Here is a 12,400-nt window from a genome sequence, read left to right on the forward strand (position 1 = left end):
GTGGAACGCAACAAAACAGGTCAACGACTGGAAGACAGCCTACTCGGAGAATGAATAGTGGCAGACGAAACTGGAAGTGTACTCATAGCCGGCAGGCGTAGAAAAATTATCTGCGGTGACGTAAACATAAAAAGAATGTTTATCACGTTACTAAATTCAACCAAGTTTCAAAATATTCAGATGTTGTTCACAGATTATTTCCTAGGATTAATGACGCATGTAAATGCGCCGGCTTGTCACTTTGAAATAGTTTCGTTATATTGGCTGTAAAAGTCTTGCTCTGGGAAAATGAGTCTCCGAGAAAGAGTACAACAGATACTCTACCTGTTCAAGTCATTCTTAGTGTAAGAAGTCTACTTCAGTATCGAGTACACCATGAACTTTGCAAGTTTCATATGATACATATACTGGGTAGCATGTCCATTGCTACTGATTGAATACGTTGGAACATGTGAAGTTAATGATGAAAAATTTTCGACCATAAATTTAATGTAGAGATGTTTTGTTCACAAGGCGATGGGAGAGTTATATTAATGTTCGACTTCTGGAGGTTAAGTTCGCATGTAAAGCCGTCTACATGGGCACAGTTTCAGGTGCACATATTTCGTAGCGCTGTAACTCTTCCAGTCTTCTTATTAACTCCGTCGGTTGAACGAGCACTGCGGAAGTAGTCATCCAGTAGCACTGGATGATCCGAGGCCTCCGCGTGCTTCAAGCGGCTTGCATCACGTGCTCCCGGTGTCACGATGGCGTGTCGGACACGCACAGCAGCAGCGCCACTGCCAGCACTGCGGCCGCCAGAGCAACTGACGCGGCTGGTGGCCGGGGAACCCCCGCCGCAGAGTGCAGCGAGCTGGCGGCCACAGCGAGGCAGCGGCGCAGCGCAGCGCGCTCCAGCTTGGTCGCCGAGCAGAAGTGCGCGTGCGCGCACGCCGAGTCGCACCACGCGCCGCCGCCGCCGGCGCCAGTATACCTCACCGATGCCGCCCTGTCGTACCTGCGGAACGGCGTCACTATAAAGCGGCCCCTAGACGGACAGTAACACTGCACAGTGCAAAAATTCTGAAGTTCGCCCTAGGCTGCGCAATAATATCTTCAATTACACTGTCAATAATATTTTGCAGTAATACTGTGGTTCGAGATGTTGGACGATAAATCAACTGTTGCTGCGATAACTACTCTAATTTATTGCCAGTAGATGGAAAAGAGGGACCAAAAATCGTACCAAGGAGCGAAACTTGACAGAACTGGGGCTGACGGAAAAAAAATTATACGTTTTTGTGCGAACACAGTCCAACACTTCATACATTATGTAAGTCTGCAGTCTTTCGTGGCCATTGTCACTGATGTTGAACTCTTCTGGGTTGTTAGGCTGCGTTATATTTATTCAAAGAGTTGGCATTTCGACCCCTCTGCTGGAATCTTCTTCAAGATCTGGTGGTGTCACCTTTTCTTATAAAGAAGACTTTCCTGTGCTTGTACTGGAGAAGTTGGATTAGTGGGCAAAGAATGTAAGACGTCTTGGTTTCCTGACCTTCATTGCTTACATATTCCGCCCTCACAATCATATTCCACACATCAAGACGCTTCATTCGACCCTAAACTCGATGAGATAAAGTCAATGTTGTATGAATTCATGTAAACGGTATGCAAATAACTAATAAATCGCAAGTGCGCACCGTGGTTGAAATACTCGAGGGTGGCGTACTCACATACATTCCAGACACGACAGTCACAGAAGCGTTTAGTTCGTAGAGCAGACACCGTTTGCCCAAGGGAAAGGACGACCCCGTGTTCAGCTTAAAAGCAAAGTCCGCTACATTGTGTGGGAGCGACCAGCCTACGCATTCTTTACACAGAGCACGCAGTTGCAGAGATTTTCACGGGGAGACAGCAAACGCCAAACGCCGATACTACAGATTTCGGGATTGGTCGCCTTAAATGAAACGTCATTTTCCCGTTTTAGAAGAGCATTGCTGATTGGCAGACGATATTTCTGACGCCTTGAGCTGAAAGAACAATGGATGTCCACGTCGGGCGTGGAGAGGGGCCATTCCAATATCGCTCTTGGAACGAGGACAAGTAACGAGAGCATGCGCGCTCGTACGTGTACTCAAAGAGCGAGGAACAAGACTCTCCTCAGTACTTCACTGGGAGAGCACCTGTGTCGAGAGCGAATCGAAGTGTGACTCTATGAGTCCTTGCGATTAAGCATTGTTCACTGTGTTGGCCGCCACACTTATTGTGCGGTGTGAACGGATGGAGTTATAGTTAAACGCCTGAGAGCGAATTTTGAGTGGCATCGCGGTAGACTGGTTATCTGACCAGTGTACCATGCCAATAGTTAGACTAGGGGTGAATAGGTGTCCTTGACTTCATCAAGGCGAAGGGAGAGTTTGATTGGCGAAGGTCAGTCCAGATGGAACCAGAGTTACCTTATTTGTCAGCAGCGAGCGGCGCAGACAGCAGTCATCGCAGCTTACGGTATTGTGCACAACAGCCCTTACGAGACTCATATTTCCTCCACAACAGTACACTTCACTGCATTTCACATGCCACTGCCTCAGCCGTACCTAGCAACATTCTAACGGATAATTATTCAAGTTGAGTAGGTGCAGCTCTCTTAAACTTTGTACAGAAATTTCATTAACGAATCCTATCCTTGAGAGGTAACTTCACATTCCGAAAAGAACCAGGAAATAATGTGTTCAGTTCATAACTAAAAGTGCCATTGTGATTTCGCAGAATTTTTGCAAAATAAATAATAATTTTCGTTAGTTTCATGTTTTTCTTACACTAACTAGCACTACTCCAGTACCCAAGTATCCCACCAGTTACATAAGAAATTTTATGAATTTTTGTGTCATTTTCTTACAGTGGACGACTCCAGAAGTTATTTATTGCTGAATGTTTTTCAGGCATTTCTCTTTAGAACGTTAGGAGCGTCTGTCTGACTTCTGTAATAGTGTGGGGGTGGAAATTGCATCTTGCAGGAGCCACAAGGTAAAACGTACATCTCAGATTAATCTGTTGCAACCTCACACGTTCATCACAAGAACCCTGGGCTGACATTGGTGTGTGCCGTCGTCACTGCATAATTAGTGAGGTTTGTTCGCACTAAGGTTGAAGAAGGGGGTTACTGGCTTCAACTACTGTGGCTACCATTGGTGGGCCAACGTCTTTGGTTAGAAAGGAATTTTTCTCGCACTTATGTTGGAAAAGAATTCCTGGTTAAAATTCCTCCTGCTGCTGTTGGTGGGCCCATATCATTGGCCAGAAGCGAAACCGGCAGAGGAAATTTTCATCCAAACTATACAAATTATAAGTGTCCGTAGAGGTGGCTTCCAGGGCGTTGTTTGTATTGATCGTTCATAGCGGCCGCGTATTCACTTCTCTGATAGCTGGGAGCCAGGATGCCGGAAACCTATAGCCGTCCTCTCTATTGAAGTTACATGCTTTCTGAGAAATGTCATTCGTTTCTCGAACTTTTCTTCTGCAAATGTTGGTTTCCTTAGGCAGTACACGAATGTCATTGTAATCTGTGTCAAGGCCACATTTCTCGTGATGTTCCTCTGCCGCCGATTTCATGCATACAGCAGCGTGTGGCAGTTCTACGAACGACGCCCTGGAAGCCGCCTCCGCAGACAATAATATTTTGGATGAACATTCACCCTCTCATGCTCTGTCCGTTTCGCCTCTAGCCAATGATATTGGGCCTACCAATAGCAGCAGGAGGAATTTTAACCAATAACTCTTCTCCAGCAAAAGAGCGGAAAAAATCTCTCTCTAACCAGCGACACTGGCCCACCAATGGCACCCACAGGACTTTTATCCAATAAACCCCTTCTTCGGCATTAGCGCAGGGACACTTCTCTTAATATCCAATGGTGACGGCCCACCAATGTAAGCCCAAGGCTTTATACCCTGTAATCCAACATCTCCAGTACAAGCACCATGACAGTGCCTAATCTGCTGTAAACACCACAAGATCCCGAAGAAGATCCCAGCAGAGGAGTCGAAATGTCGGCTGCCTGAAGAAATACGATTTCATTTGACACATTACTGGAAATGGTTCTCCCCATACATTGCCGTCAGCTTTACACACACTGTAGGAAAAGTTTAACACAAATGCTGTCTTTAATGCAGTTTACCTACTGGTTTCAGTCCAGGACCATGTTCACGGTGCTGTACAAAAACGAAACGAACATTGCGGTAAAATACAGTGACCAACAGGACCTGCAAGATCATAACATTACGAAAACAACATTCATATGATACTTACGTCAAATATGCAATTATAAAACCAACATTACGTATCATACATTTTTCGAAAACCCCAGGTACATAAATGAAGTAAAGTAGAAGAATTCTGAACACAATAATTGTCTGAAATGTAGGCGCTAATCACTAATACCCAAAGGAAGACATTAAACCGGCTTAAAGTACTTAACAACAGAAACACATGTAATCACAATATGATGGTCAAGCATCATGGAAAACAAAGATAACACAAGGATGGAGCATAATTGAAGATATAAAGATTACAAGGTCAAAACGTAAAATATATGTACATAAGATACTTAAAATATTATAAAGCATCTTATGTAAAATACGTAAAATAGAAAATAAAAGTCAGTCTTTCTTTCAACTCTAAAACTCTTTTAACATTATATAAGCTGTGTAACACATTCATAATTATGGCTACTATCAGGCACAATATGTCATCACACAACATGGTAAGTTGAAAACACAATGGTCTAGACGTAAAAGAAGGAAATATACTGATATAGCTAACATCAGCTATCAACCTCAGAACCAAAAAAGTATCCAGGCTCTCGCCACCCACCCACCCCCTTTCCAAATATCAGATAATTTACTGCGGATGTACATATGCCCCATATACCCATATAAAAAAATAATAGAATGAGAGACAGTGTTACACCAATTATCTATAAGGGGCGACCAAAAAGTATCAATTTGAGGAAGTTGCAGCAGCGTATATACAATTTAGTGCGGCTGCGATCCATAATTATGCAAGGGTTTAGTATAGCATTCGGATTTTCCCATGTGCGTGGTGTAAATCCGGAAACGTGGACTATAGCGAAGTAATCACATAATGCGTCCAAACAGGGCCAGTATGCTGTTATTCTTTTCTTGGCTGCTGAGAGGCAAATAGCGATAGATATCCATCAGAGAACGAAGAATGTGTATGGGGCATTACGTCTGCCGAAAACTACCACTGTGAAATGGTGCACGTACTTTTGTGCTACTGGTGATTCGACACAATTCGCTGGTTGATCCCGTGCAGCAGGCGGTTATGGACTTCTTCACGTAGCGGGACATTGTGTTTTACCTAATGAGTATTTTCAGCGCATCACTTGGATAGTTGCCTCGAAGCTCACGGCGATTTTGCCTGATGGCATACCGACTCTGAGATGCACTGCCTTCGTATGGAAACTTTTTGATTGCCCCTTATATTACAGTACTACTCCTTGATTTTGGCGATTCTTACATGGACTTGAAATTTAATTGTTGGTGTCACCTTACAGTATCTAAGACATACTTACAGTCATGCAGTAATGCTCGTGTTATGTTTCGATAATGTATACACTAAGATAAATATCTGAAACTTCCTGGTGGATTAAAACTGTGTGCCAGACCGAGACTCGAACTCGGAACGTTTGCCTTTCGCGGGCAAGTGCTCTGCCAAATGAGCTACCCAAGCACGACTCATGCCCCGTCCTCACAGCTTCACTTCTGCCAGTACCCCGTCTCCTATCTTCCAAACTTTACAGAAGCTCAGGAGTTTTAATCTGCCAGGAAGTTTCCTATCAGGACACAATCCGCTGCAGAGTTAAAATCTCATTCTGGAAACATCCCCCAGGCTATAGGTAAGCCATGTCTCCGCAACATCCTTTCTTTCAGGCGTGCTAGTTGTCATGGTTCACAGGAGAGCTTCTGCAAAGTTTGGAAGGTAGGAGACGAGGTACTGGCAGAAGTGAAGCTGTGAGGACGGGGCATGAGTGGTGCTTGGGTAGCTCAGTTTCTAGGGCACTTGCCGGCGTAAGGCAAAGGTCCCGAGTTCGAGTCTCGGTCCGGCACACAGTTATAATCTGCTAGGATATTTCATATCAGCAGACATTCCGCTGCAGAGTGAAAATCTCATTCTGGAAGATAAATATTTATTGGGTGTAGGCTTTCATTCATAACTTCGCATTAATTAAACTTTTTAACGATGTCTTCCTTCATGGACATTCACAATATTTTCTGAGCAATAAAGCTAGAATAAAATATTCATAACACCACACGTATTACATAAACAGTTTGAGACACAGGAACGAGTTTTCTGGCAAATAATAGTAGACAAACAGGAGATTATTTTGCCATACGTTCAATATGAAAAACTTCAATATCTATTGTTTTATTCAACACATAACAACTTTTTTCACTCAGACAGTGTAATATTTAATGGTTATCGATATCTGGTAAACGATACATGTTGTGGGGTTTGCAACAACGTTAATTTTTATACCAAGGATGTGCTTTCTCGTAAGCTATTGACCTGACTTGTCCACAGTATCTCAGTTTCAGGATTCTGCACAACTGTGTCTGTACGAGTATGTTAACGATGCAACATTGTGTAAACACTGCTGTACTCTTGCAAACATAGCAAATTTTAACACTGCATCCAGAAAACTTTAGGTTTTTAGTCGAACTGCGCTACTTATGACATTTGTTTAAAGAAGAAAGTAAGAAATCTGGGACAATTAAAACGTTCCATTTGTTGCAACTTCTTAGGAATCATGTAACCCAGTTTGTTTATAATAATTATCATGTAGTACTGAAACTCAACAAAGAAATTTCTTTCCACACCTCAATGACCAGAGAAATATGAAAAAAATTAGCACCAAATAGCACACCATCGTTTCAGTTCTATGAGTGAGATACTAAACTTATATACCTCAGACATCTTACAGTTCATCAAAGATACTGATCATCTATCTCAAAACAATTCTGAAAGTCGTCAGAGTGACCACAGCTTCAAAATTATAAAATATATTGTCTCTACAGGAACTCCTATTCCAGAGCCAAAAAGGAGAATAGTTCTACGCACAACAGCGTGTATAATTCCATTTATGAGCTGTTAGACCGTATGATTAGGTTATCAAAAGATATTTGAGGTGAAGCAGCTGAATTATTTTTTTCTGAATGGGGATAGAAACAGTGAATTGTTCTAATTTTTCTCAGAGCACTGGTAACTAGAACAAAAGTGAAGTGCTTAGGTACGTTCTAGCACCAACTGCTCATTATTACAAACACACCAGCTTACAGAAATCCTTTGAAAATGCAACAAAAGAAACGATTTACTGTAATCTGAATTGTTAACCGTTTTTAATGTTCAGGAAAGTGTCATCAGTGGTGAATTTTGAGTAAAACAGTTGAAATGTTAAAATCTACTTCTTAGTGCAAAAATACAGAGGAGTTTACACAATTTCACCTCAGAAACAAGTTTAGCAGATGCATCTGCGACAAAATCATGAAACAATTGTTTTATAAGTGAGAGACTGACCTTATGAAAAGCACATCCTCGGTCAAAAAGCAAACATGTAAAATCTTCACTTATGTTGTAGGAAAACCCACGGCATTTCTCGTTTGAGCAGTTATAAATCACCATCAAAATGGCATTGTTTCATTGAAAAATCTGTAATGTGTTAAATAAAACAGCAGATAATAAAGTTTTGCATATTACACAGAGAACAAAATACTCTCCTGTTTGTATGCTATCACTTCCCAAAAACTCTCTACAATACCCCAAACCATATATGAAATATGAGTGATGTTATGAATATTTAGTTCTGGCACTATTGGTGGAAGCGCGATAGCAGAAGAGTGTACTACATAAAATCAGTTTTATCGAGGGTGGTGACGGATAGAGACCTGCTTCCAAATATGAAGTGAAATTCATTATGTTACCTAAATTTCATACTCACCAATAGGTAATGCAGCATGTTGCTAATGCAAAATCATTGCATCCCCTATTTTTCCTTGAAAGTTTTCGAATTTGGCACAGTTTCTCAGTTAAACGCAAAATCTGAAACTTCATCATTAACGAAATGATGGGCACTTCACCATGAAGCTGGCATACAAAGCTATAAGAAAATTTTTTTTATCAACCACTTTGCTTAAAATCGTTCGAAAGGAATTGCAGAGTGTGCACCTTCATTCTGGCAACGCAGCACGTTGCCAACCGACACTTTGGAAGTGAGTAGAAAATACAAAATTGTTATGACTTTCGTGGCCACTTGTTGACAAACTGCCTATTGGCTTCTGTCTCGGGTTCTTCGGCCGACGTTCATCTAATGATTTTTCTGACGTTTCGCCAGCACGAGTGGCTGGCATTGTCGAACCTTCACCCTCCGTTGCCGGTGGTGAACTGGAGCCGAGCTCGCGGCCGCAGACTATATTTACCTGGCGCGCCAACGTCCGAGGGCTTCTCCGCGGTCGTTTCCGGTGCGGTTCTCCTCTAGCTACCTGCGACGGTCGTTCGCTGCAGTACGGGAAGCCAGGATCCGTTTACCTTAAGGCTTTCCTCTTTCTTGTTGAAACTGTTCGCGTGTTTTTGTATTTCTACAGCTTCTCTGAACAAGCGCATGTGCTTCTCTACAGCCAGAACTTCCGTGTCGGCGAATTTTATTACGTGGTCGGCCTCATTCAGTGCAGGTGGAGAAATCGGCCTTGGCAGAGCACGCACTGAATGAGACCGACCACGTAATAAAATTCGCTGACACGGAAGTTCTGGCTGTAGAGAAGCACTATCACACGCGCTTGTTCCGAGAAGCTGTAGAAATACAAAAACACGCGAACGGTTTCAACAATTTTTTGAAGAGGAAAGCCTTAAGGTAAACGGATCCTGGCTTCCCGTACTGCAGCGAACGACCGTCGCAGGTAGCAAGAGGAGAACCGCACCGGAAATGACCGCGGAGAAGCCCTCGGACTTTGAAGCGCCAGGTACATATTGTCTGCGGCCACGAGCTCGGCTCCACTTCACCATCGGCAATGGAGGGTGAAGGTTTGACAATACCAGCCACTCGTGCTGGCGAAACGTCAGAAAAATCATTAGAAGAACGTCGGCCGAAGAACCCGAGACAGGAGCCAATAGGCAGTTTGTGAGTAGAAAATGTGCACATTCTGGCTCGCAGGTAGATATGGGTCCTTAACAGTTGTTGCTGTCACCAGGTGGCCATTGTGTGCTGCCGTAGTAGGTAAGACGCTGATAGTGGCACATGCTGTGCAGGAAACCAACTTCCTTTCTGTGAACACTGTTTTTACAGTAATAAATATGTAGTTACGCCCTGAATATGGCCATTCCAACACGACCAAAATGTCCGACATTTTAGTATTTTAGCGTTTTACTGTTTAATATGATGATGTGCGCTTGGATCTATTTAAATGGCGTTTTTAGAGCGTTTGAAAACTACCAAGATATTTATAGTGAATATTCGATTTTGTTTGCTGACTGTTTTAACTTAGAAACTCGTATTGTCACCAGTGTATTGACAAACTGGGTATACAATATCTGATAGAAAGTATCCAGACACAATGACTAGCAGGCTGTCCAGCATTTGCTGTGTACACCCATAAGTATATATAGCTCCACTGGACAGCATGGTGAGCTGGTACACAGACAGTTCTTACACCAAGAAAATGGTTCTTAAAATGGACCTGTCCACTCAGAGATTCATATAGGCTCTGTTCGCCCTTCGTCTATATGGCGACTTGAACTCTGCTGGGGATATTTTCAATGAGATGTCCGAATATCTCTGGAGTGATGACAACCCATTCATCCTTAGTAACTGAAACCAGAAAAGGTGATGGAAATGGAAGCTGCCGATTTATAATTTATTGCAAAGGAGTCACATTGGGTGCGAGGCGAGGCTATTTTAAGAACCATTGTCTTGGTGGAAGAATTGAAAGAAAGCCAGTAGCCTGTGTGCTTGCTCAACATGCTGTCCAGTGCAGCTGTACATGCTTACAGGTGAACACAATGAATGCTGGATAGCCTGTTAATCAAGCTGCAGCAATCCCATTGCAAAGTACGATGTCATGTACACTGTGTGAGCTATGTACTCTTCATCACACAAGTTAAAAGAAATTATTCATTATAAAAAATTTATTTTTACATTATGTTTAGCTATGTATATCAGCTTCATGGTGAAGTGCCAATCATTTTGTTAATGGTCATACTTACTGTTATATTTGTTGTAAGGTGTTAAACAAATAACACATCTTACATTAAATTCCTGAAACAGTTCTGGTTAATTCGATATCTCACACGACATAGCTACGTGAAAATGTATGAATTTTATTGATAAGCAAAGCGAAGTGAATAAACAAAATGACATTTCGTGAATATAAGCCACTAACACTCACACTAGTAATTACATGCAAATAATTTCCTGCTTGAGACACAGTTCTGAGGGAAAGGAGAGTTTTACAATGGCATGCCGTCTCATGCAGCTAAAACCCTCGCCACGGGACACCTAGCGGATACAATGAGACGCCACAGCCACTGTGTAGGCCGCCGGCAAAAGCTGCTCTGGTCCCTGTTTTTAACGGAGACTCTTTAGAAGGCTTTCTATAGGGACATGGCTGGAGATCACAGATAAACGTCTGGAGAGCCCCAGCTCAAAACGCTGGTGACTCACTGTAGCCACCTGCGTTAAAACTCACATGAAAGGAAAAGCTGATTATCACAGTACTACAAAAATCTCTAGTGTGTGGAGACATAACAAGTACGAACACTCTGACTGGGCAGAAAGAAAACGCGTGGCCACCAGCTTTGATATAGGCAAATTGCAGATAGAGTAATTGGCTTCGTCTCTTGCAGAAAATGGTCAAGTGTTTGAGCAAGGCGACTCACACCATACTGAGACGATTGCGAGAGTCATTATGTGAACACTCGTTCTCAGGCTAGTCGTAAGGAGTTTAACAGCAAAGTCTCCTAGTATGGAGAATTGCACCAAGCACTGTCAGTTAACGCTTGCGAGTGATTTGAACGTACATGCTATTCCAGCCAAATGTCGTGTACCATGCCACTTAACTTAGTTATTGAATAAATATGAGTCTCGGCTTCACTAAAGAGATAGGAAATTTATCAGGCTGGTGTTTAAAAAATGGTTCAAATGGCTCTAAGCACTATGCGACTTAACTTCTGTGGTCATCAGCCACCCAGAACTTAGAACTACACTCCTGGAAATTGAAATAAGAACACCGTGAATTCATTGTCCCAGGAAAGGGAAACTATATTGACACATTCCTGGGGTCAGATACATCACATGATCACACTGACAGAACCACAGGCACATAGACACAGGCAACAGAGCATGCACAATGTCGGCACTAGTACAGTGTATATCCACTTTTCGCAGCAATGCACGCTGCTATTCTCCCATGGAGACGATCGTAGAGATGCTGGATGTAGTCCTGTGGAACGGCTTGCCATGCCATTTCCACCTGGCGCCTCAGTTGGACCAGCGTTCGTGCTGGACGTGCAGACCGCGTGAGACGACGCTTCATCCAGTCCCAAACATGCTCAATGGGGGACAGATCCGGAGATCTTGCTGGCCAGGGTAGTTGACTTACACCTTCTAGAGCACGTTGGGTGGCACGGGATACATGCGGACGTGCATTGTCCTGTTGGAACAGCAAGTTCCCTTGCCGGTCTAGGAATGGTAGAACGATGGGTTCGATGACGGTTTGGATGTACCGTGCACTATTCAGTGTCCCCTCGACGATCATCAGTGGTGTACGGCCAGTGTAGGAGATCGCTCCCCACACCATGATGCCGGGTGTTGGCCCTGTGTGCCTCGGTCGTATGCAGTCCTGATTGTGGCGCTCACCTGCACGGCGCCAAACACGCATACGACCATCATTGGCACCAAGGCAGAAGCGACTCTCATCGCTGAAGACGGCACGTCTCCATTCGTCCCTCCATTCACGCCTGTCGCGACACCACTGGAGGCGGGCTGCACGATGTTGGGGCGTGAGCGGAAGACGGCCTAACGGTGTGCGGGACCATAGCCCAGCTTCATGGAGACGGTTGCGAATGGTCCTCGCCGATACCCCAGGAGCAACAGTGTCCCTAATTTGCTGGGAAGTGGCGGTGCGGTCCCCTACGGCACTGCGTAGGATCCTACGGTCTTGGCGTGCATCCGTGCGTCGCTGCGGCCCGGTCCCAGGTCGACGGGCACGTGCACCTTCCGCCGACCACGTGTTGAGCAACTCGGCGGTACGTCCACCCGGCCTCCCGCATGCCCACTATACGCCCTCGCTCAAAGTCCGTCAACTGCACATACGGTTCACGTACATGCTGTCGCGGCATGCTACCAGTGTTAAAGGC

General features: G+C 44.0%; 1 protein-coding gene across 1 annotated transcript in view; it reads right to left on the reverse strand.

The window, feature by feature from the left end:
* Positions 1-741: 741 nt before the first annotated feature.
* Positions 742-12,400, reverse strand: part of LOC124777794 (acid sphingomyelinase-like phosphodiesterase 3a) — a 573,663-nt gene continuing 562,004 nt past the window's right edge. Inside the window, exon 10 of the mRNA XM_047253312.1 lies at positions 742-1,027. Coding sequence (XP_047109268.1) covers positions 742-1,027 — 286 coding nt within the window. The remainder of the gene's footprint in view (positions 1,028-12,400) is intronic.

Source organism: Schistocerca piceifrons, chromosome 1, assembly GCF_021461385.2.
Source record: "Schistocerca piceifrons isolate TAMUIC-IGC-003096 chromosome 1, iqSchPice1.1, whole genome shotgun sequence".
NCBI lineage: Eukaryota > Metazoa > Arthropoda > Insecta > Orthoptera > Acrididae > Schistocerca > Schistocerca piceifrons.